This window comes from Suricata suricatta, chromosome 10, assembly GCF_006229205.1.
Source record: "Suricata suricatta isolate VVHF042 chromosome 10, meerkat_22Aug2017_6uvM2_HiC, whole genome shotgun sequence".
Classification (NCBI taxonomy): domain Eukaryota; kingdom Metazoa; phylum Chordata; class Mammalia; order Carnivora; family Herpestidae; genus Suricata; species Suricata suricatta.
The window spans coordinates 8,615,080-8,639,527 of NC_043709.1; the positions used below are offsets into that span (position 1 = coordinate 8,615,080).

Genomic DNA, 24,448 nt, shown 5'->3' on the forward strand with positions numbered 1-24,448 from the left:
CCCCATGGAGAACAAAAACACTGTGACACGCAGCAATCCGTCGGTAGGTTTTTGTCTTCACTTTATTACTATGTCACCAGAAGTCACCACCTTCACTTGGTTCACCACAAATGGACAGATGTCATAAAGGAGGGTGCCATGGGGCCACTGGATTCACTCTTGAGACCTAACCAGGTGGTGGGGGGAGTCCAGAGTGGGAGCCCAGGATGGGGACTGCCATTCACTGCACACACGCACACACACAGAGATATATTTGTGGAGCCTTATATTATACATCTTATATATAGAAAATATATATATTTATAATATACACAGGCAGTTACGCTGCAGGAGGGCCGGGACACCCAGATGAGGGCTGTGGACACCAGGGGAGGGAGAGGGGGCGTGTCACATCAAGGGGAGGCGCTGGGAGATGGCTGGACCAGCCCATCGTCCTCCTCAAACTCTTAGGAAGGGTGGTCCCTCTTCCTGCTCCTTAGAGAATCAGAGGGGTCTTGGGCCAAGGTCGAGGATCACTCAAGGGGTAACAAATGGGGGCTCTTGGTTACATGGGGGAAGCCTGGGACACCCAAGTCTTTGAAGATCAAAACTCACCAGGGAACATTGAAATAGGGAGCAGATGCCAGTCCCTGGGGAATTAGTGCAATGGTTACACCCCCAGGTACCAGAAGCCACCCCTAGACGGACGGACTGTGACTGTGCAGGATGAGTGTTAACTCGGAGGCAAGAGACCTAGATCCCACAGCTCTGTCTCTGTGTGTGACTCTGGACAAGTCACTGTCCTCCCGGCTGGCTCTACCACCTCTAAGGCGGCTTGCAACTCTAAACGTACGTGGAACCCAGCTTTCCTGCGCTCTCTTGTGCTTGGTGGAAGCAGGAAGCTTAAACTTGGCAAGGTCAGGCTGGGGGAGGGGGCTTCTCCAAAAATAAACAAAAAGGCTTAGAAGCAAGGGAGAGGCAGACGGAGGCAAGAGTACACCCCTGGTTTGGGAATACAGTTCTGGGGGGCCTGGGAGGCAGTCCTCAGCCAGGGGAAGTGGCAGGACATCACTACCAACCTCCCAGGAGAGTCAGGAGCCCTGGGTCTCAGCCGAATCCCGCCCTCTGTCCCTGGCCCCTACCAACAGCCAGCCTGAGGGGGGGGGGCGGGGGGGATCACAGCTGGGCTATACCCCAGGTTGAGGGAGGAATGCAAAGCGAGATGCTTCAGTGGCCCTCACTCCTGGCAGGGGTCCTGTCAACCTTCCCAGTCTGGGGCGGCAGGGAGGTCTACAGGGAACACCCCGGGGTCGGATGAAGCTTACTTAAGTGGCTCCCTGCACGCCAGCTCAGCATCACGAGGAGCCAGTTGGTGCCCGGGGAGAACGGATGGACAGCGCTCCGGGGTCTCCCAGTGTCCATCAGCAGGGGAGGTGCTTGGCGGGGAGGGGGGAGGGGGAGGGGCTCTCACAGCCTCCTGTGCGGGCACAGAATTTTACTCTGCCAGAAACACACCCTCAACCACCCACACTTTCACCTGTTCCATAAACCTGGTCTGGCACACGGGTTCCACTGCTCGGCCTGGCAGAGACCGAAACCTCATCCCGTCCCCACTCGGGCCACTGGGAGCGGGGGCGCCATAGACGGAGCGCCTCCGCCAGATGTGGAAACCCAGGGCTGGCAGTAGCCAGCCGTGGCTCAGCTGTCCGTCTGGGCTTCTCTGCCACCACGGCTGCCCCGGCAGAGGGCTGTGCCTTAGGTCTGCGAGCCACAGCGAACTCATTCACACTCTGAGCCTCTGTTTCCACTTGTGTTAAGTGGGGACAGGAGTGCTACTTCCCTACTTAGGGAATTCCCTGTCCCTCCCCCCCCCTGCAGTGCTGCTCCTGCCCCTCCTCTGGCCCCTCCCAGAGGAGCCTCACCCCTTCCCGAGCTCTCACACAGCACACTGCCCTCTGGGGCGCCCTGGAGGGCAGCAGGTTTGGGGCCCATCTCTGGACTGCCAGCTTGCATGCCTTCTGAGTCCCTGGTATAACCATGGAGTCAATGGCCCAGTGAGCGAGTGTCACCTGCCTTTGAGGATTCTTGTGGGGGGATGGGGTGCCGCTGGTGGAGGTGTCCAGCACGGGGCCAAGCCACAACCCCCTTGCCCTGCTCAGTGGACATTGGGCCCCAGGTCTCCCCACACCTCTATCCTGTAAGGCCTCCCACCTCTCAAGGATCAGTGAAGAGCCCACCTGTGCAGGAGTCTCTCCCTGCCCCCACCCCTCCTTGTGCCCTTGGAGACACCTGCTTCCATCTCCACTACAGGCCATGCCCCCCACCCCCACCCCCGGCCCGCCATGCACCAAGGGGCTCTCGGTGTTCGTCCTGGGACTGGCTGGCCCATGGCAGCAGCTCAAAGGCTGGCCTTGCTGGGTCCAGAGTCCCTGCTCTCTCTACTCTGACTCCCACCTTGCCCTCTCATCAGGCCTTTTGGAAGGCCAGTGGAAGGACCCTCTGTGTCCTTGGCAATTCCAGTCCGAGCCCCTGGCTAACCCTGGACGAGGGAAAGATGACACAGTGTCCCAGATCAGTTCTGTTTCCTGGGAGGTCACAAGGGCAGGGAATCGGGGCACCTGCTGGATGGCTGGGATCAAGAACCCCAGGCAGCAAAGCCCAGGCCCGCCACTTACTCGCTGTGACCTTGGGCCACTCACACCCCGTTCTGGGCCTTCTTGTCCACCCGGCCCTGGGCAGGGATAGTGGGTAGTCCTTTGGCAGGCCACACAGAGGGTACCCGAGCTCCCAGTGGGGGCAGGCACAGCAGGGGGTGGTGCAGGGGGGAAAAAAGCGAGTGAGGCAAGCCCCCCTGGGCCCTCCCACCCTGACAGGAGGCCAGAGCAGGGGATGTGGGGATGTGGGGAGAGGGGCCTAGAGACAGGGCTGTCCCACCTTGGGGGCAGCCTGCCAGGCAGAACAGGCCCCTGGCTTGCAGCAGAATCAGGGTATTTCACGGGTGGAGGTCCCCAGGGCCTCCTAGAGTGTGACAACAGCACTGAGCGGTGGAGCCCCAGGCTGGGGGATGGGGAGGGCAGGGAGGACAGGGGACAGCAGGCGCTCCGCAGTCAGGTGGCCTGAGCTTGGCGCCAACTCTCTCACTGGCTGCCGAGTGACCCTGGGCAAGTGACTTTGGCTTCTCCAGGCCTCATTTTCCTCAACCATGAAATGGACACAGCTCCAACATCCGTAGTAGGGCTGTTGTCACTCAGCAGGTGACAGCCCCCAGTGTCCTGCATGAGCTCACACTCGCCCCGGAGGCATCATCCGGCTCTCTCTCTCTCGCCCCACCCCCACCTCTGGTACCAACGAGGCCTCCTCTGTCCCTCGTCTTCCCTCTTTCCAGGACCATCTCTCTTGCACTAGCGTCCACCTGACACACAGCAGGCACTCAACGAACCCTCGAGGACACAGTGAACGAACTTGAACACCCCCATCCCCGCCGGACAGACCCGCACACACATATGGCCCCGCCCCGAGCAGCCCCGGACTTCAGTGGAACGACCCAGAAGCTGCTGAGGCACTGGGCAGGGCAGCCTGGGAGGGAGCGGGGTGGGGGTGGAGGTCTGAGAGAGGGCAGGGGGAAAGGGCTGGGGCAGCCGGGGCGGGGGCAGGGACAGGCGAGGGGCAGGCGGTCACTGCAGCTCAGTAGCCTTGTGACTGGTAGCCCTGGGGCTCGGCGTCAAAGGCGTTGGCCGGCTGCTGGTAGGTGCCACCCATGCCAGCGGGGTCCGGCCCGGTGCTGGGCTCTACGTAGGGGGCGTAAGGCGTGCTGGAGTCCTGGCTGGGGTCCATGTAGTCCTGGGAGAAGAGGGCCGAGTCGGCGCCAATCTGGTACCGCTGGAAGGCCAGCACGGCCTGGCCGGCCTGGGGACAGGGGCCGGCGGGGACGAGGACAGGCGGGAGGGGACGGTTAGAGGAGAGACAGACAGGAACGCCGGGTTAGTGGCAGTTAGTTCACAGGACGCAGGCAATAGAGGGTTAAATATCTTCAAAGCACCAAAGATGAAACTGAGCTTGACTGAGGGGGAGGAAGTCTGTACTTGCAGCCGGCCCTTAAGAGACCCAGAACCGCACCGTCCAGCCAGAAGGACAGTCACATGTCACCTTTCCCATGTCTCCCAACCCCAGAGATCACTAGGGGTCACCAAAAATTTTCCACGGTGGAGTGTTTAAGTGGCCCAAAGGCCACAACATCCTTCTCAAACTGTGTTCTTAGGGGTGTCACATGGAGCGGGGAAGAAGTTTCTGGGCATGCTGGAAAAGTGCTGCTATCCCCTAAAAGCCACCTTGTCTCTCCTGCAGCTAGGTGAAACCATGTGACTAAGTTCTGGCCAGCACATCAGCTAAGCCCTTTGTCCCACCCTTTGAGCGGACGCCTGGAGCACAGATGTGGCAGCTGGAGCTCCTGCAGCCGCGCAGGACCATGAGGTTTAAGAGCTAATTGTAGGGACGGAAGGGGCCTGGGTCACTGAAGGCTTCTGGAGCCACCACGCCAATCCCAGACTGTCTTCTCAGACTCGGACTTCATTTAAACCACTGCTATTTACAATTTCGTTTGCTGCTGAACCTACTTTTAACTGGAACATTTGGTCAAACAAGTTTGGGAAACCGAGTTCCACAGAGTGAAATAAGTTTTGGGACCACAGGACTTGAGAGAGCCTGGACTAACGTCTACTGGGCTCCCCAAGGGGAAAACTGTGGCAAAGCAACATTTGCCAACCTTATCTGACCAATGAAGTCCTCTTCCCACGACCTAGCTGGAAAAGACTTGTCTCAAGCCTATGTACATAGGTGGGAAATTCTTTTTCAGTAAAAGCTATTTCGGTGTTATTAAGGACAATGACATTCACCACCCCAAACCAGGGAATGAACTTAAAATATAGTTTTTAGGTTTACACTGAAAGCCTTCTCCAACGATCTTTCCAGAAGGTAAACTGCCTGTGATGGAAAGATGCTAATGCTCTAAATACCCATGTCTGGGCTGGGAGGACTCAGGCTTAGTTAAGGGAGACTGCAGGGCAGAGTTAATGCCGGAACCCAGACCTGAACACTGGGGTCCTGCTCCTTCCGAGGCCAGGGCCCTCCCCTTCCCATTGATCAGCCCCCTAACAAAGGAATAAACTGATCAGGAAGCTGAAAGGGCCATCTGGTGAGAGGCAGGGGTGAAGTGGACTTGGCATTTTATTCTAGAAAGTTCCAGAAGCCTGGTGACTGTAGGCACTGACTTTTGATTTGTGTCACTGGTCAAAGCTCTGAGGGGCAGCCCTTCCTGAATCCTGGCTGTTTAAAGCAGTGTGGGAGCCCGAGAAAGGCAGACCAGCCCCAAAGAAGGTGAGCTGAGAGGATCGGGCCTCCCTTGCCAGCCAGTTCCAGAGGCCACAGCACAAGGGCATGGGGGCGGGGGCCGGGGCATGGGACCCTGTTGGACTCGGGCACAGAGGGGAGGCGAGAGTTCTGCTCAGAGCCCCAGGGACCTGGTGGCCCACCTGGCCCTGCTTCTGCAGAGCGGGGAAGCTTTCTGCAGCAAGCCGTGAGCACTTGTTTGCCTCTAGCGTTAGGAAGCTCACTTTCTTTGTGCTTTGCTCTGGGGGCCTGTTTGTTCTAATACCCCCTCACCTCCTGCAGAGTGGGGAGATGGTTGGTTCCTGCCCAGGCAGCTAAAGGCCCCCAAACTGAGTAGAACTGCAGGTCAAGGTCTTTTGGAAGAACAAAAGCTCACCACGGGAGAATCGCCACCAAAGAAGAGATTAGGAAGGTGTCTCTTGGAGGGAATGGATGAAGGGAGGAATGACAAGAGCCTACATTTATTGAGCATCTCTGTGCCAAGCCCTGGGCCAGCCTTTGAGTCAGCCACACAATAGCCCTGAGCGGTTGGTCCATTGGGTAGCAAACTGAGGCTCAGAGAGGTACAGGGGTTTGCCCAGGGTCACCCAGCCTATGAGGGCAGCGCTGGACCCAGAGTCCTCTGATGTCCTCGGCCAGGTCCCCACCAGCAGCCAGCCTCCACGGGGACTGTAAGGTCGCACTGTGCCCACACTTCAGCACACCAGTAGCCCACGTATAGAGCCAACTCCGACCCTCTAATAGCCCATAACCATCTCTTTGAGGGAGATTTCAATTTGTTTGTCCTCCCCTCCCCAGCCTGGGGGCTCCTGGGGCCAGGGACCCCGTCTGATTCATCACTAGGCACAAAACAGCTGCTCAATAAATGTTTACTGAATGAATGGACATTGGAAAAATAAAGGAGGCAATGAATGAGTAAGTGGCGAGTCTTAACTGGCTTCTCAAGCCAGCCCTGCGTGCCCTGGCATCCTGGCCAATTTCAGGCCGTAGACTGCCCCCGCAGCCTGCCACGGGGCATGGTCCAGGGCACTCCCTGCCCTGGAAGCCAGGCGCGCCTATGGCTGTGCTGAGGCGGGAAACAGTGTGCTGTATTCCTCCTGGAAGGTAAGGTCCTTGAATCTCCGCACGGCCAGGGCTGCGGTCAGGCTCTGCCAGGAGAGAGCAGGGGTGAGGACAGTGGGGAAGGGCCAGGAAAGGCAGAAGGGCCAGCAGGGAAGCTGGCCTCTGTGGGCACCTGTCAGTCAGGCTTTCGGACCTGCCCCCTGGAAGTCCTGATGTCCAGTCACTCCTCTTCCTCCTCTGTGAGCTCCTCCCCCATCTCAGGGTTCCCTGTTCTACACCTCTCCCCGTGGAACTGAGTGGCCTGTGTGGTTCCCATACACGGGGCACCATCTCTGGTGATCCTCCGAGGCCACCTGATTCTTCCTGCCCAGCCCTGAGGACACAGACGGCTGCTATGACCACAGCTGGTGTGCTGGGGCCTGAACTACATGTGCTCCCCTCCAGACTCTGGCTCCTAATGTTGTACTGGGAGAGGGGCTATTCAGGGCAGGAAGTCACTCCGGGACAAGCCCAGGAGGGCAGATGGACAAGGAGGCCTGGCTGCAGCAGGTTTCACAGGAAGGGATAGGGCTGCCTTATTTGGCCCCTGGCGTCTCCTTGCGGAAGGCTGGGCCCAGGGCTGCTGGTAGGCCTGGAGGGGACGAGGCTGCATGCAGGGGCAAGAGAGCCCTTGAGATGGGGGCCTGAGCCAAAGTGACCCAGATATCTGCAGGAGGGAGGTGAGGAGAGAGGAAATGCACTGAGGTGACCTGAAACCCGTGGGAAAGAGGGCCCACCCTTGCTGTTGTGCTGGCGGATGCTGGAGACCACTGGGTCCAGAGCCTGCCGTTGGGTGCTGTTTGGCCACCTGGACCCAGAGACATGCTTTCTTTGACTCACATGGTAGGTTTTTTTTTTTTTTTAACTTGAACAAATTGCCAACATATAACGATCAGGCTTCTCATAGAAATTGATTTCTGGCTTCTCTGGAAAAATGGGAAGACCAGGCCTGTGTGGGTCCCTATTCCTGCTTTGGAACAGGGGTCGAAGGTGTCCTTTTGGAGGCATGCACCTGCCGCCTGGCCCACTCACACTTTGTCACGTGCTGCCTACCACACAACATCTGAGACTGTGACCCCCCCGGCCCCTGCCCCGACCCAACCTTTGATATTAGAGATGGGAAGATAACAGGCCGGAAAACTAGAGGAGCCCCGAGGGGTGGCCCAGGTCTCCGGACACCTCGGCCTGGGCTCCTTCCTGGCCTCGGAACTGGAAAGCCTTATCTCTCCTTCTGTAAAAGGTTCTAGTAAACGCCCACGGCCCAGCTACCAGAGGGCTTGGGAGGGGCGTCTGTGACCCCTGGAAGGTGGCTCTGTGCCAAAGCGGGGGTCTGCCATTGCTGGGTGACCTTGCTGGCGATGGCAGCAGCCTCCTTCCCAGGAAGCAGCCCCGTGGGACAGTTGAGGAGAGACCGTGCCCTGCTGCGGTCACGTTCGGGCTCCAGGAGGTGAAATGCAGTCCCTGGTTGAGCTGAAAGGCCGCCCACCTGGGAGTCCGGCGGGGGTGGGCTGGCTGGGCCGCGTACTCACCCACGTGAAGATGGAGAAGAAGGAGAAGGTGATGGCGGCCCGTGCCGCATCTGTGCCTTCATTCATCGGGTTGTCCTTGGGCTTGGACACCTGCCACTGGTTGGCCAGGAAGCAGAAACCCACGAACCAGAGAAAGGCCCAGAAGGCTGGGGTGTCCACCAGGGCCAGGAAGAAGGGACCAATGCATGAGAGAGGGCGAGTGGGGAGGAAGTGGGGGGAAGTGAGCAACAGGGAGAGGTTTAGGAGCACGCCTCCCACACTCCCCCACCCCCAAAGGGAGAGGCGGGGGCAGGGGGGTCAGAGAGGGGAGCACAGGGAAGGCGAGGCGAGAACACGGAGGTCAGTCAGACGCAGAGTGGGAGAGACCACAAAGAGGAGCAGGCCGTGCAGACAGCAAGGCCAGGGGCAGAGCCAGGGAGAGGCAGGGGCGGCGAAGGGAGGGAAGGAGGGAGAGACAGAGAAAAGTCAGTCAGCCTAGGCGGGCGTTTCTGCCATCTCAGCCGTACACAGATTTCCCGGCTGAATCCCCTGCCCCCAGGGACGGAGTCTGCCCTGCGGCAGTCTGGGAGGAGCACTGATCCGACCCCCTGGCCAACTAGAGTCTCCCAGAACACTGGGCAGAGGGAGGAGGAGGAGGAGGGTGGGCAAGGGGGGGCAACTTATCCTCGGAGGGTACCCAGGGTCTACCCAGAGAGGACCAGAGCTGCTCAGACAAAGTGTGTGTGTGCCAAGGGGCTGGGGTAGCAAGAAACCAACATCTCCTACAGGCACTGCTGGGGAACCCTGGGGCTCCGTGGAACATAGCTTGAGAACCATTAATTTCACTCTATGCTTCCAGTCTAAGGGACTGGTCTCCCTGCTTACGGTCAGCCAGGCTCGTCCTGAGGATCCCAGGCCCAGAAATGGGGGCGGGGGGGGGGGGCGCCCAGCCAGAGAGCCGGAGACCACAGGCAAAACCCCATTGGCTCCCAACCAAAGCACCCAGTGAACAGGCTTCAGAACTCGTGGGGACAGAGGTCGGGCCATCTCTGCCAAAGGCTGTTTCTGGAGGATCAGGGCGGCAGGTCACGTCAGGTCCTGACTCTCCCTGGGCCTGGACTGTGTGCCAGGCCGTCAGTCCTGCCTTACTTCTCCACCACAGGAGGTGGCACAGAAGAGGCCTCTGAGGGAAGGGACACTGTATCCCGTCCCTGCTCCAGGGCCTCAGGCCCAGCCCTGGTCCCACCACTCCCTGTTGCCAGCCACGTGACCCCAAGTCTGTCCCTTTATCCGCCTGCCCGCACCTCAGCGTCCTCATCTGGAAAATGGGCTATGGGGGACAGCTGCCTCCTAGGTGTGCGTGAGGGTTAACAGAGCCTATGGCCAGGACAGCCCTCTAGAGCTCTGTCGTGCTGGAGGGGGCGTGCCCACCGGGGCAGGGGACTCACCTGAGACACCGATGTCGGACAGGACAGCTTTCTTGCGGTCCTTCACGCTGCTGATCTGTGGGAAGTACACGTCCAGGGCCAGGTACAGCAGGCAGGTGAGGAAGGCCAGCACGCCCACGGCCACGCCATAGCTGCAGGCATTGGGGTTGCGGTTGTAGATGCAGAACTTCTCGCCCCCCGAGTTGTTGTTGAGGTAGCCCTCGTTCACAATGGAGCCGAACACCACAATGGAGAACACCTGTGGGGGGAGGGGAGGGGTGGGGCGGGGCGGGCAGGCATGAGATCCGGGCAGCTCCCCGCCCAGGACCAGGCCTGGGGACAGGGAGACTACTCCCCTTGGCCTGCCCCCGCCCAGTGAGTCCTCTTCACCCCCAGCAGCTGCAAGGCTAGTGCTAAACAGGCATTTCAGAGGGGAGGTCCAGAAGGGGGGCCACTTGCTTAGGGTCACGCGGTGCAGGAAGGGACAATCACTTTCTTCCTCAGCCTTAGGCAGTACGAGTCCCTCTGACCACAGATTTGACCCTACCAACCCACCAGCCAGGTGCTGGGAGGTCTTCCTGGGCCCTGACACCAAGATTCCTCTAGAACTGGACCCGGCCTCCCAGAATCGAGATGAACCTGCTGAGCCCCCACCCCCAGGCCCTCTAGGCTGACTCCTCCGGACGCTGGCACATGCCTGTCTGGTGCCCCCCACCCCTCTGTTGAGCCTCGGGTCCTGTCCTTGGTCCCCCACTTCCTCATTGCCCAGACCCTGGCAAGTGGAAGGAGGGGTGAATCAGAAAGTAACAGGAGTTGCGATCCTGCCAGTTACAGGGCCACCGGCACTACCCCAAGTGCGGCACACGTGGTCCCCTACTTAGTCCCCCAACAACCCTCTGGGGCCAACACGACCGCACCTCCTGGCATTCACTCCCTTGTACAACCTCCTTCCCCCCTCCCCCCTGAGTGGGGGCTGGGCCTTGTGACTCATCATCGGAACCTTGCAGGAAGTGATGGATACCATCTCACAAGACCACAAAGATGCTGGCTTCCATCTTGCTCGCCCTCTCTTGTGGCTTCTTACTTGCTCCCTCCAACGGAAACCGCTGCGTAGGTTTGAGCTGCCCTCTGGAGGGGCCCGTGTGGTTTGTTTATGGGTTTTCAGCCATAAACAAACAAACAAAAAAAAACCCAGTTCTGACACGTGCTACAGCTGGATGAGCCTTAAAAGAGTGAAAATAGAGGTGAAAGAAGCCAAGCACAAAAGTCAATGTTAAGGACAAAAGCCCCTAACAGGCAAAACAGGGACGAGAAGCAGATTAGAGGTGCCCAGGGCTGGGGGAGGGGAGAATGGGGAGCGATTACTTCATAAGTACCGAGCGTTTTTATGGATGATGAAAAACTCTGAAACTAGACTGAGGTGACACAGTTGCACAACATCAATGCCACTGAAACGTGCACTTTAAAATGGTTAATTGTGGGGGCGCCTGGGTGGCTCAGCCGGTTAAACATCTGACTTGGTTCAGGTCATGAGCTCACAGTTCCTGGGTTTGAGCCCCGTGTCTGGCTCTGTGCTGACCGCTCAGACCCCGGAGCCTGCATCAGATTGTGGGTCTCCCTCTCTCTCTGCCCCTCCCCCACTCACACTTTGTGTCTCTCTCTCTCTCAAAAATAAACATTAAAAAAAAATTTAAAACGTGGTTAATTGTATGGTATGTGATTTTTTCTGCAATCAGAGAAAAGATCAGGGGCTGTTCCTGGCTCAGCCAAGGGCGCAGAGGCGGGCCACAGTGCCTGTGGGCCCAGATTACCCAACCAAATTTGCAAATATGCACACAGCCATGGTCCAGACCCAGGCAGGTGTGCCGGCTCTCCGTTCTCCATCTTCGCAATCGCCCCATGGAGTACACAGGGCACCTGGTGCTGCTCCCACTTAGCGGCGTCGGGGAAACAGAGGCACAGAAAGTGTAGGTGGCGCTGTTGTCAGCAGTCCAGGCTGAACTTGAACCCAAGTGTCCTGATTCCCAGCCCTGTGCTCTGGCTCACCTGACTCAGCCTCAGGTGGTGGGCCCTGATGGAGGTGTAGTCTTTCCAGACACCTGAGGGGCCAGGAGTGTGGCGGAGTGCCAGGTCTGTCGCTCAGGGGCACAGGAGGGGAGAGGCAGGAAGTCATGACTTCACAGCAATTGTCTAAGGGACTCCTGGGCTACTGACACAGTCTCGACACGCAAGACAGGCACGGGAGAGAGAAGCCAGGCTCCCTCATGGCCAGCTGCTTGGGTTACGCACAACACAACACCGGGATTGCCATTCACACGGCCCCCGTGGACCTGTGCGCCAAGACAAATCCACAAGGTTCCTACCAAGAAACTGCCAGGTTGGGAATCTGATGTCACCCCACATCCCCAATCCAGCAGAATGGAAAAGTTCCTTGATCAAAGGGGGCACTCCAGACCTCAAGGGGTCACACAGGGTGGCTGAAGTCAAATCCCAGGCTTGCTGCTTATGCTGTGTGGCCTCAGGCAAACGATTTAACCTCTGAGCCTCAGATTGGTCCTCAGCAAAACGTAACCTTCTGTCCGGGGCTCCCGAGAGTTACATGCACGGGCCCTAAGCAGAGCAGTGCACAGCGGGGCTGAGCAAGGGTTAACTCCCTTCTCCACAGGTGCAAGGAGAGAAGGCAGAGCACCAGGAAGGCCTTCTGGAGCAGACATGCTCCGCCAGGGGTGGGAACAAGGGTAGGTCCCCTTCCGAAGGAAGGGGGCAGGAGGGGTTGGAAGGGGAAGCAGGCAGCCGGACGTTGGGGCTTTGGAAACCACAGAGGAGGAACCATTAAGACAGGGCCCTCCTGGGGGAGAGAAGCAGGGAGTCCCTGAGGAGGCCAGGAGAAGGCACGTGCTGGAGACAGTGTGTCCCCAGGAGGGGGAGGAACACGATCAAAACACCCTCCTAGGAGCCGGCGGGGCCCCTGGGCAGCACAGACAGAGGAGCTCCGTGCCCGCTCCGGGCCTCCCGTCCATCCCAGCGGACTGCGTCCTCCGTGGTTAGGCATCCTTCACGGGTCAAAGTCACCGTGGGCAAGTGACTTCTCAGAGCCTCGGTCCCCTCATCTGGAAAGCCCGGCCACCACAGCCCCTGGCACACTGGCGTGTTGTGAAGAATGGATGAGGTCACGTCCATGGGGACCTGCATGACACGTGGAGTCGGTGCCCCAAAACACCAGAGTGACACGAAACAAGCGGAAGATAACAAAGCAATGGTGGCCGTGTGGGAGGGAGGCCGCGGTGGTCAGGGAAGGGAGCCCGAGGCAGGGATTTTGCGCTGGGCTGAGAAGCCAGCCTTGCCGAGAGGGGGGAAGCGTGTTTCAGGCAGAACAGAAAGGGCAAAGGCCGAAGGTGGGAGAAGAGCCTGGCTGGAGGTGCATGTGGCGGGGAGTGGGTGAGAGTGGGGTGGGGGGGGTAAGGCCAGGTGGGTGGGACCCCGAGAGGAGTCACAGGGGGTGGCGGGACCTGCAGCTCACCATCCCTGCCCCGCAGTATGAAGGTCCCTGAAACAGTGCCCCTGCTGCCTTCAGGACATCCAAGCTTCCAGGGCTGGTGGTCCAGACCTGCCGTGTGCCGCTCGCCCATCTCCTGGACCTCACCTCCCACCACTGCCGCCAGTTCCTGCTCCCCACCTTCCCACGCCCCTGGCCCTTTGCACGGTTTCTTCTCTGAAAGTGGTTTCTAGCCACACAGGGTAAGCCCCATGGCAACGGGGCAAGCTGCCGAGGCAGGCAGAGCCCGGCCTGCACAGCCTTGAAGGGCAGGTAGGCTCAGAAGCCACTTCATGCTTGATTGAACTTGACCTGACTCGGGACAGAGAGAAGAGTGTAAGGCCAAGGTGAAAGCAGGGAGACCCACTGGGGGCAAAGTGGCACGGGGGGTGGGGGGTGGGCTGGGCTGGTGCAGGGAGCGGCGGCAGGGGCGACGGGGTGCAGTCGGTAAGTGCTGTGTGCGGAAGGTACGGCCACCAGGATCTGCTGACAGGTCTGCGGTGGGGATGAGGGGGAGAGCAAAGGGCAGGGCGCAGAGGGCGGGGCTCAATGGCCCCTGGGAACAGGTGTGCCAGCAGGGCTAGAGCAGGGGACACACCCAGACATGGCCTGAGAGTCTACAGAAGGAAGCGTTGCCAAGGCTACACAACTAGTCCCTGTGGTCCCGTAACTCCCCCCAGGACCCTGTCAGCCCGGGGTTAACGACTCCATTTAGCGGCTGTCTCTCCACCTACGTGGGAGGGAGCCCCCAAGAACATGGAGGGGCCTCGAGCTCACATCCCGAAGGGTGGGAGGAAGGGGGGCTCCCTCAGGACCCACGAGGTGCCTAAATACATGCTGCTAACTCTACGTGGTCCACGTCCTTGTTTTCATCTTCCGGCTGTGTGCGGGGACCTGCCGGCTGGGGTGGATACAGACTCAAGCCCAAGTCTGTCTGAGACCAAAGCCAGGTCAGGCAGCCGCCAGGGTGACTTGCTAAGGCCGGAGGAGCAGCAGGAAGCGCGCGGAGCTGCCACCAGGGAACCGGAAATTAAACCAGAATGAAATTCTACACTGCTGTGGCCAAACTCTTCCTAACAAGCGGATCTGCTGGGGGGTGGAGGGGGCGGGGGGAGACAGGTCTGTGGCGGCAGAGCCAGGGCCTGGTGACAGCACAGGATGGCCTCGGGGGAGGGCCCACAGAGGCCGCTGGTCACTGGAAGACACGAGAGAAACAATCCCTTTTCCTCGAACTATAGCAAATGCTATGGGAGAGGGGAGAAAATAAAAGGCACCAATGTAAATGGGCCAAGGCCGATTTTTCACCATCCTTATAATCCAATCCTGAGTCTTTTTAAAAATGGATGGAAAAAAAAAAAGGATTCCAGATGGCAGTCAGAGCGGGGCTCTGTCAAACTCAGAAAAACACATCGGAAGGTGTCTCAGAATCTCAGCATTTCAGGATCTTAGGGCGCTGGATTCAGAGACACAGAAGTGGAGACCCCAGGAGTGCCAGACCCTGCCCCTGCCCCGCTCAGCCAGCCCAGATGCCAGGTTGGCACAGCTGCAGGCTGTCTGGTAACTGCACCCGCTGTTCCTGCCTCCTAGAATGCCCTTCCCCACCTTTTTCATCTTTTATATAGGATCAAACTCCTTCTCACCCTTCAAAACCCGACTGGTAGCTGGCAGTTCCCTAGCAGGGACACCCTCCTTCCCAGTCACTTCCCCACCCTGACTCTGCACATCCTGCTTGGGACTCATTTATGAGTCTGTCTCTCCCGAGAGACTCTGAGCTAACCCACGGTCTCTGCAGTGGCCCTGTGTCCATTGGGAGTGCCTGACAGAAGTCACCTCCGTTAGTCCTCACCAGAACCTCTAAGGAAAAAATAAATGTAAAAACATCCCCATAAATCATGCTCACTTGGCCCATTTCACGGAGAGGAAGGCTGAGGCCCAGAGGGGCCTGGGTTCTGGCTGGCCCAGAGGAGCTAAGCAGGGTGCCAGGCTCCAGCCCAGACCTGCCCACCTCCAGCCCCACTCCAGAAGGTAACTCAAATCCCTGTCTTCAGCTGCCTCCCCAGGAGTGACGTCCAGGTCCCAAGCTCTAGGATGAGCATGAGTCCCAGGAGGGACACCTGCTGTCCCGGGCCGTGTCACCACCCCCCAGTGCAGGAGGGGCCAGGCCTTCTTTACTCCACATCTGCACACGGGGCTGGCAGGCCGTGCCCAGGCCACTGCCGGACATTAGGCTGCCCTGCTCCAGGGAGAGCTGGGCCAAACCAGCGAGAGGGACAGAGGTCGCTGCTCTTTGCCGGGAATGCCCCAGAGTTTGGCTTTGACCATCTTTGGGCACACGCTAGGTTTCCCCCCTGATAAGCTGTAGCGAAGGGAGCCCGGGAGTCCTGCCAGCTCAGAGGGGCACCCCCAGTCTCACCCTCTACTGGGGCATGCTCCCGCCCCCACGGCTCCCTGCAGGCAGCCAGCTGACCTGCTCCCCAGCGCTCCGCCCACCTCCAGGCTGTACCACTGTCTGACCCACGACAGCCTCCTCTCCTGCCTCCTAGGTGGGCTCCGAGGTCCCTCTACTTGGGCCACTGGTCTCATGTCCAACCTCTCCAGCCTCCAGGGACTTCCAGTGCCCCTCATCCCTCTGCACACTGGCTCCCACCCAGGAGCTTGGGCCTCACGCCAGGCTCACCCTCAAATGCCATCCTACTGTGCCAGGCCTACTGCTTCATCCTGCACCAAGTCATTCAAAGGACCCCCTGGCCCCTACGGTGGCCCAGGCCACGACCACCTCTTGCCAGGCAGTGACCGCAGCTTCCCCGGCCCTGTGTCCACTCCTGCCTTTGCACCATCCCCTTCACAGCGGCTGGAAAGGCCCCTCACAATATTTTCTAATGTTTTCATTCATTTTTGAGACAGAGAAAGAGAGAGGAGGAGCGGGGTAGGGGCAGAGAGAGACACACAGGATCTGAAGCAGGCTCCAGGTTCTGAGCGGTCAGCACAGAGCTCGAACTCACAAACCATGAGATCATGACCTGAGCCGAAGCCAGATGCTTAACCGGTGAAGCCTCCCAGGCGCCCCTGGAAAGTTCCTTTTAAACACGTCATCCCCTGCTCCATCTACCCACCTCCAGCTCCATGATGGATACCCTGCCCAGCCTTCCTCTCGGACTCCTTTCTCCCACTCTCCTCTAGCTCCCTCCCAAGCTCATTCCTGCCTCAGAGCCTTTGCACTTGGCTTCTCCCACTGCCTAGAATACCCAGGGCTCCCCAGATCTTCCAGGCCAGCTCCTGCTGGTTCCTTCTCAACATACGAATCTCAGAGAAGACAGCCGCTCAGAGAAGCCTGGATAAACCAGTCTATTTCCTTGGTTACATCATTATACACAAATGTCCCTTTTGGGGGAACATCTCCCCCCTCAGACCAGAGGGAGGGTCAGGAAAGGCTTTGAGGGGAGCGAACAGCCAGCCTGAGATGTGCAGAGTTACAGGAAGCACGGGAATCGGCATCCCTGGTTTGGGCCTCTGCTTGCACACTTCTGACCATGGGGAGCTCACTCCCTAAAAAGGGGGGCTGCTGAGTCCTCTCCCTCACCTCAAGCTGAACCTGCCGTCACATCAGTGTTCCTACCAAAGTCCTTGATCTTGCCCCCGGGGCCCCAGGGAAAGGCCGAGTGAGCAAAGGAGCCGTGCTTTTGAGGGATGAGTCAGACTGCCAAGGGCCCCCCTTCATGGGAACGGGGCCCTGCCTCCCACGGGGTCATATGAGGAAAATGGCTGAAGCCAACGCAGGGGCACATGATGGGCATCAGGCAAGCCACCCTGCTTCCTGAAGAGGCTCGTGCGGAGCCGCAGGGCTGAGGTGGGGTCAGGGCTGGGGAGGCTCCCTTCTCCCCTCCCCTGCCCCGGCAGCCCATTCTGAGGCCTTGGGTGTAACCTGCAAGAGATTAGGCCATAATCTTCCTGCAAGCTGTCCCTGGAGTTGGCAGCGGTGGGGGTGGGGAGGGGCCGTGCTGGGCAGGGGCCTGGGCAAGCAGACCCCCGGCCCCAAGCTACTGAGACTCAGCTGGTGGGTCTGAAGGCTCCCCCTTCTCTCCACACTGTCCCCGTCTTCACCCTCCTGTGGCTCTGTAACCACAAGGGGGCAGGGCACCTTGTTAGAAAGAGGGAAACAAGCCATTTGCCTGGCCCAGGGCTGCCGCTTGGTGGCCCAAGTATCCAGAGACCTCACCCCATGCTCTACAGCTCAGGTCTCTCCTCACCTGGCCCCGCCACCTCTGAACTTTCTGAGGGAGGGAGGGGAACAGTGTCACTCCTGGAACAGGGCTATGAATCCCAGCCCCACACTGCCTGGGCCCTTCCTAGGCGGGGCCTCGCTTATCCCCAGTGGCCCGCACGGCAGGAAGCACTGCTCTCCCATTTTGCAGGCAGGGAACCCAAGGCTCTGTGCAGCCTCTCAGCTGATCGCAAGGGCAGGGACAATCACCCAGGTGTGAGTGCTCTGGCTCAGCTCGACGCCCGCTTCTACCCTGCCACCTCCTACATGACGGATGTCATTCACTGTTTCTTTCTTTCCCTCTGCGAGGCCCTAGGTCTTCGGAGAGAGAATCGGGTCCCAGGCCCTGCCTCACTTTCTAGAGAAGACACAAAGAGGGGAAACGCCTTCTATACGCCCTTCTATACGCGTGCCGTTCACAGAGAGCACAAAGGAAGCAGGGAGGAGACAGCAAGCTGCGAGGGAGGGGGGCGGGTGGAAATCCTAGAAGGCTTCCAGGAGGAGGAGACTTCTGAGTTGGGCCTTGAAGGCTAGGTGGGAGACCCTGAATAGGGGCGGTGGGTGAAAAGAGGAAGGCAGAGCAGTGCAGCCCGCCACCTCATTTACCCACACGTGGGGCCCTTACGAGATGCGACACATTATCCAGCACTAGGGATACAACAGTGATGTCACAGACGCAGTGTCTGCACCCCCAGAGCTTACACTGTGGGGTGGCACCCTCTTCACTGTTCTGCTGTACCTCTTGGCCTTTACCATGATGTCCCCTCTGCCTGGAACTCCTTCTGCCTTCTCCGCCTGGCTGACGCCATCCCTCTCATAACTATACTGTCATGTCCCCATCCCTGACCTGGGCAAGCGTCTCCTCTGGTCGTGCGCTCACCGCTGCATTTTTACTGGTTTTGCCACCACGTTTCCCTCCACTGGACTGTGAGTCCTCGGCAAGGAGCGGGCACCCAGCACACGCTCAGTGTGTGCGTTACATAGGAGATGACAGTGTCTGCGTCCCGCGGCTGTCGGCTCCAAGGGGAGGATGGAGAAATCTCTCCCTGCCGGCCAGGCTCGGCTGAGAGAGCCGTCAATGCCAAGCAACCATGGGTTTGGCAATGAGAAGGTTGCAGATGGCAGAGCGGTGGGGGAGAAAGCCTGAGCGAGGGAGAAACTTCGCTGAGCGACAGAAATAAGGCACATTCGGAAGCTGGAGGGAAAGAGCCCGAGTGGAGAGGGCTACGCGGAGGATGGGGAAGAGGCAGGGGGAGGGGTGTGCAGAGCTAGTGGGCAGCGAGGCTGGTCTGGGCCACGGAATCGGAGAGAGCCTGGGGAGGCACAGGCACGAGGAGGCTGAGGGTGAGTGCCCACGCAGGAGGCTGTGGGTAAGACCACAGGGGAGCCCACCTGGAGGGGCCAGCGAGGACAGGCTGGGGGCGGCACACAGCCTGAGGGTCAACAGCTCAGAGGTTCCAGGCCCAGGGACGCTGGGATCAGGAGGCGAGAGGAGGACAGGCAGGAGAGGGGACGAAGCGGCCACCTGAGAGCATGTGGCTGCGGGAAAGACGGCCAGGCCTAGGGCGCACCTGGCGAGAGGGACTAAGGTGCGCGGGGAGAGGACTGTGAGCAGCGGCGACCCCAGGAATGAAGGCGGCAGCAGCGCTAGAGAGAGGGTGGTAGGGTGGAGGCACCTCCGGCAGCTTCAAGGAGTAGGGGAGGGGCCTGGAGGGAGCCAAAGATGAGGGGATCCCGTGCTGGCACGAGTCGTCACTGAGCAAGAATGATCTGGAAGCAGCCTTAGGAGCCAGAAGGACCCTGTCCCACCTCTGGGCTCAGCAGAGGGAGGGTATGAGGGAAGGAAGAGCCCCCTTAAGAGGGCTTCCAAGGGGGAGGCCGGGTTACAACGCAATGTGCAATCAGGGACGCTTGAAGCGGGGCCGGGGACCCGGACACATAGGTCCTGTCCTCTCGCCGTGAGTTGAGAGCCCCGGCTTGTTGGGGTTCCTGGATGACTGTGTTCTGAGCACCCTGGGCCTGGCAGCCTGGGGCTGTCCCAGCCAAACAGCCACCCCTTCCCCTGGTCCCCTGCACCCCTCCCGCAGATGGGTGCTGAGCATAATTCCATCCCTGGAAGGGGTGCATCCTCCAGAAACACAGGGCCGTGAGCTGCCGTGCCAGGAGCCGCTGACACCCTGCTCACATATGTGGACCTGGGGCCCAGGCCCCCGCGCTGCGGGTCCCCCCCAAAAGCACTGTGGGGAGTGCGGTTCTTGATACACTTCTTTAAAGACTGGCCAGTCCATGAGTCCCCGACCTGGAGTCCACTAGGGGCAAGAGTGGGGTTCCTCAGGTTGGAAAGGTTGGGAACCAGCCCAATCTGACTACCCATTTCCCATTGGACAGATGGGGACACTGAGGCCCAGAGCACATGGCATCTTGCTCCAGTCCCACCAGCAGTCAGGGTCAGAGGGGGTCGCAAAGTGTCTCCTGAAGACGTCCCGGCTGCCGACTGTCTCCCAGACCTAAGAGGTCAGCCACAGGCAGATGAAGAGAGAAGGAGATCCCGAGACTGTTAGCCCTCGAAGGAGCCCGCCATCCACCGCCGTGGACGTAGCTCCCCTCCGAGTCCAGGACAGGCCCGTGCCCGGGGCTGGGAGAGGACAGGCCGGGAAGGCCACGCATCCCCTGCCTCCATGGACATCTGTCCCCAGCACCCTCTCAAGTCACGCTTCCCCGTGGCAGCCACAGGGAGCTCTTCTGTGTTTCCAACCCCTCTCGCTGGCTGCCCACAGCCCTCGGATGAAGCCTGGAGTGTGCATCTTCTGCCACCCAAGACCTTCTCTGAGCCGCCCCCCGGCCGCCACTCTCGACACCTTCAGAGTGTGACGTCACTCCTTCGCTCACCCAGGACCCCACGAGCTCACCATCATTTACTTCCAAAGCCCACTCAGACCTCATGCCTCCAGATAGGTGCATACGCTGTTCCCTCTACCTGGAATGCCCCTTCCCTCTTCCTTATCAGAACCAACTCAGAAGCTGCCTCCCCCTGGAAGCCCTCAGTGCTTCCCTGGCAGAGGGAGCTACTGCCTATTGGATTTTCTTCTTGTAGCATCTCAAGCCTCCCCAACAGTGCTTGTCACTGGACAGACAGCATCTTGGTGGGGCACACAGGCTGGTCCTGCACAGAGACTTGACATGTGTGGAATGGGGCACCTGGGTGGCTCAGTTGGCTGAGCGTCCAGTTTTGGCTCAGGTCATGATCTCACGGTTCATGGGTTCAAGCCCTGCATCAGGTTCTGTGCTGACAGCTAGCTCAGAGCCTGGAACCTGTCTTCAGATTCTGTGTCTCCCTCTCTCTCTGACCCTCCCCTGCTCATACTCTCTCTCAAAAATAAACCATTTAAAAAAATCAACCCTGAGAACGTAACCCTTTCAGAAATTTTATCATTTGTTTTGCCCAAACTGAACATTAAACACCAACAACCTTCTCCTCTACCAGCACCGATACCCGTCCCCGCAGGCCAGTTGGACCCTCTAAAAGAAGCCGGAGGATCCCACAGAGAAGGTGGGCTTTTACGGCAAGTCAGTTTGCTCCCAATCGGAGCTTGGCTTTGCGACCTGGCTCCAGGGATAAAGAAAGGCGTCACAGACGGGCTACGGCCCTGGAGCACCTGGGACCCAGCTCAGCCTCCTCACTCAGGTGGGGAGACCGAGGCACAGGGGTTGGCACAGCTGGGATCTGGGGGCGCCTTCTCCTGGCTCCCAGCTGGCACAGCTCCGTCTCCCATTTCCAGCAGGGGTGGGAGGTGGTGCTCAGCCTGCCCTTGATGCTGTGCCAGCTCAGCCATCCCGAGGCTGGAAAGGTCCAGGATCAATCCGCTGAGCTCACAGGCTCCCTCCCTGCCTTAACCAAAGCCCTCGATTCCTGCTGGGGGTAATCACCTTACCAGGTCTGGGGGCCAGCGAGGGGAGGAGGGGGCGGAGAGGGGTGAGGAAGCCTCCATCAAAGGACAAAAAGGTGGTGTTGGGGGGCCTGCTTCTACCCCAGCGACTCGGGCTCCAGGGTAGATGCAGGTTTGGAGAGGCCCTGAAGCTTACACAGGTTGGGGGTCCCTCTTGCAGAAAAAGATCTGTTAGATTCGATAACACCGCAAGCCCAGCGCACAGGTTTCGAGGCCTCTCCAGGACGGTAGAAGGGGTCTATGTGGCACAGGAGTTGTCCTGGCCACAGTGATCAGTCGTGAGTTTGTGTGGGACCGATGGGCCTCCCAGACATATAACTTCCGGTGCTGAAGCTGGGAAAGTTCCAGCAAACCAAGATGAACCGGTCACCCTAGCCCTGGAGCTCCGGCCTCATTAGTTTGAAGGCCGAGCCTGATGCCTCCCAGGTCCCATGATGCCAAGGGGACACCAGGGCGAAGGACAGGTCGCCAGCTGCACCTTCTGCATGCTCGTCAACGTGTTAAAGCATTTCAGAGCACCACATGCTTTGGAAACGTTGGAAGGAAACATCGATCCTCCATAAGTGGATGAGACCACATATGGTTTTTGCCCCAACTGCTGTTTTTCTCCTCTCTCCCCTGCCATTGTTTTTATGGTGGTAAAATACAACGTAAAGTGTACCATCTTGGGGCGCCTGGGTGGCTCAGTCGGTTAAGCATTCGACTTCGACTCAGGTCATGATCTCAGGGTTCATGGGTTCGAGCCCCGCATCAGGCTCTGTGCTGACAGCTACCTCAGAGGCTGGAGCCTGACTCGGATTCTGGGTCTCCCTCTCTCTGACCCTCCCCTGCTCATGTTCTGTCTGTCTCTCTCTCAAAAATAAACATTAAAAATTTTTATTAAAAAAGTACCATCTTAATCATTTTAAGTGTACAGTTCAATGGTATTAAGTATAGTGCATTTATTTTTTTAATGTTTAATGTTTTTATTTATTTTTGATAGAGACAGACAGACAGACAGTGTGACCAGGGGAGGGGCAGAGAGAGAGGGAGACACAGAATCTGAAGCAGGCTCCAGGCTCTGAGATGTCAGCACAGAGCCCGACGCGGGGCTCAAACTTGTGAACTGGAATTTGTGTGAACTCGAATTTGTGAGCTGCGAGATCATGACCTGAGTTGGTCAGACGCTTAGCTGATGGAGCCACCCAGGGGCTACACTACATTTATATTGTTGCATGACCATCACAAGTGATATTTTATTTTCCAAAAGTCAGCAGGGACTAATTTTTGTGATTAAAAAAAATATCATATAACCTTTGGAAGGGGTCGCTCAGCCTGCTGCCTGCACACAGAGCTAGGGGGCGGGGGGGGGGGGGGGTTGGGCATTAGATGGTGGCTGCCCAGATGACCTGGATCCTTTCCAATCCTGAAATCCAGGATTCTGACCTCTTCCAGCTCCAGGAAAAGCAATCAGTGTGCTGTGGAGACTCCAAGATTTGGGTTCGAATCCTTTGCCACTTACATGCTCAGCAACCATGGGACTCTTTGAGCCTCAGTTTCCTCAAATGATGCAGACCATCCGGAAACTAGCCGGGTAACTGTGTGTGCACCTGACACACAATGGGAACTCCATTAGTTACATTTCCTTCCTCCTGTTCAGAATGTCTCCCTGCACCCCGATGTGCACATATGTAAGCCCTGCTCATCCTTCAAGGCCTGATGTGGTATCACCTTCTCCACGAAGCCTCTCTTGATTCCCACAGCAGGGAGACCCCTCTACTGGCTCGCATGGCCTCTGCGGGGGGTTGGAGGAGTACCCGGCTCCCTTCCCAATAGAACTAGGAATTCCCTGGGCACTAAAAGGCTGCATCTGAGTCATGCCGCCTCCCCTAGGGGCCCAGCAGACTCAGTGAGGCTTTGCTAAATGAAGCCATCACAGGCAGAAGTGACCCAAGCCAGCAAACCGCTCACAGCCCTCCCAAAGCCTGTGGCCTCACCCTCCCAGCTCAGTGCCCCAGGGGCTGGCAAAGGGGAGCAGGGCATACAGCTGGCCCACCTGATCAGGCAGGTGCCACCAGAGCTCCGTCTCTGCCAAGGGCCAGCTGGGGCCTGTGGGCAGCTGGAGACTGGCACCGATGAATGAATTCGGCACCAGAAACCTTTCCGGCTGTGCCCAGGGGGCCAGGCCCACTGCCAGCCCCATGCTGTCCCTGGGTCTTCCCTGCCCTCAAAGAGCTTCCCATCTGGTGGACATTTGAGAAGAAAGGGGTTTACATATGGCCCCACTTCTTGGGGCACCAGGAGGAGGTTTTAACGTTTTTAGACAAATGAGAGTTGGCTTCCTTTCTCTCTAGGAGGCTGGAGATAAACATCCAAGCTGTCCCACCCATCAGACCCTCACACTGCCCAGAAAACCCAGGAATTGAGGGAGCTTGAGCACCCCGAGGCCATGGCTGACCTCAGGGGTAGCCCTTGGGGTTGCTGACAGTGACCCTGCCCTTCTGGTGTCGGCCCGCAGGCATTGCCCCAGGCCACTCAAGTAAGGGTGTCTGGGCAATGGCCAGCAAAACCTAGGCGGCCCCGGGAAGCAGGCCTCCTTTCCCAGACCACATGAACTCCTCCCTCTGTGCTCACTGTCTCTGTCCCATCGTCCTCCCCAACAACTCCAGGTCGGGGCAGGGAACCCCCGCAGCTGGAGAATTCTGACCCTCACCAGGCTGGAGATCCAGAGCAAGTCCCTCTGATCTCCCCTAATCCCCCCACCCCCCAAGCATCCAGGTGTACTTGCGTGTGTGTGGAGGGGGGGTGTTGTCACGGATTCAGGAAATATCAGAGCCCACGGTGGCTCCTCCCACTTCTCTACAAATCGGGAAACTGAGGCACAAGAGAGGAGTTGCGTCTCCCCACGTCGGAATGTAACTTCTCATTTCCCATTAACATTTCTTGGGTGGTTCCCAGCCCAAGGTCACGCAGCAAAGGAGAGGCAGTTCCCCTGCGAGCCAGGTATCGGCTCCCAACGCATCGCTCCACACCTTCCTGGCTAAGGCAGAAAACCGGTTTCCGGCCCTGTCCTCCTGGAACGTCCATGGTAGGCGCGGCATGCACCCTGTGAGATGATCCACGCCCTGATCCACCCCCCCCCTCAAAACGGCCACCTGAAACCCGGGCTTCGTCCCCACGGCCGCTGATCCGCCCGGGCGGCCGCGCACAACCCGAGCCGCGAGCTACATAGCCGCGGCCTGGAGGTCACGGCGAATAGGGGGCTGTACGCGAATAGGGGCGCCGGGAATCAAGGCTACGGCAGCGGGAGCCCCCCCCCCCCCGCC

At 58.8% G+C, this 24,448-nt stretch overlaps 1 protein-coding gene and 1 long non-coding RNA gene across 2 annotated transcripts in view; one reads left to right on the forward strand and one right to left on the reverse strand.

The window, feature by feature from the left end:
• Positions 1–36: 36 nt before the first annotated feature.
• SYNGR1 (synaptogyrin 1) lies at positions 37–13,029 on the reverse strand. Its single transcript, XM_029955410.1, has 6 exons — positions 12,921–13,029; positions 11,447–11,499; positions 10,318–10,362; positions 9,422–9,659; positions 7,995–8,140; positions 37–3,885 (listed from the first exon to the last, which is right to left on the reverse strand). Exons 1-6 carry the CDS (start codon positions 13,027–13,029, stop codon positions 3,664–3,666), a joined length of 813 nt encoding a protein of 270 aa, XP_029811270.1. The 3' UTR covers positions 37–3,663.
• Positions 13,030–24,096: 11,067 nt separating this feature from the next.
• The window catches only part of LOC115304474, a 12,933-nt gene continuing 12,581 nt past the window's right edge, over positions 24,097–24,448 (forward strand). The window contains exon 1 of the long non-coding RNA XR_003914455.1: positions 24,097–24,210. This is a non-coding gene — a long non-coding RNA (uncharacterized LOC115304474). The remainder of the gene's footprint in view (positions 24,211–24,448) is intronic.

Coding starts and splice junctions, on each gene's coding strand:
- SYNGR1 (XM_029955410.1), bottom strand. CDS start 13,029: ATGGGCGAGCGGCACACGGCAGGTCTGGACCACCAGCCCTGGAAGCTT. Junction 10,363..11,446: donor ACCACCTGAGGCTGAGTCAG/GTGAGCCAGAGC, acceptor GCCCCCACTCAG/GGGGGAGGGGGGAAGGAGGT. Junction 9,660..10,317: donor AAGGGAGTGAATGCCAGGAG/GTGCGGTCGTGT, acceptor CTCCCCCCACAG/GTGTTCTCCATTGTGGTGTT.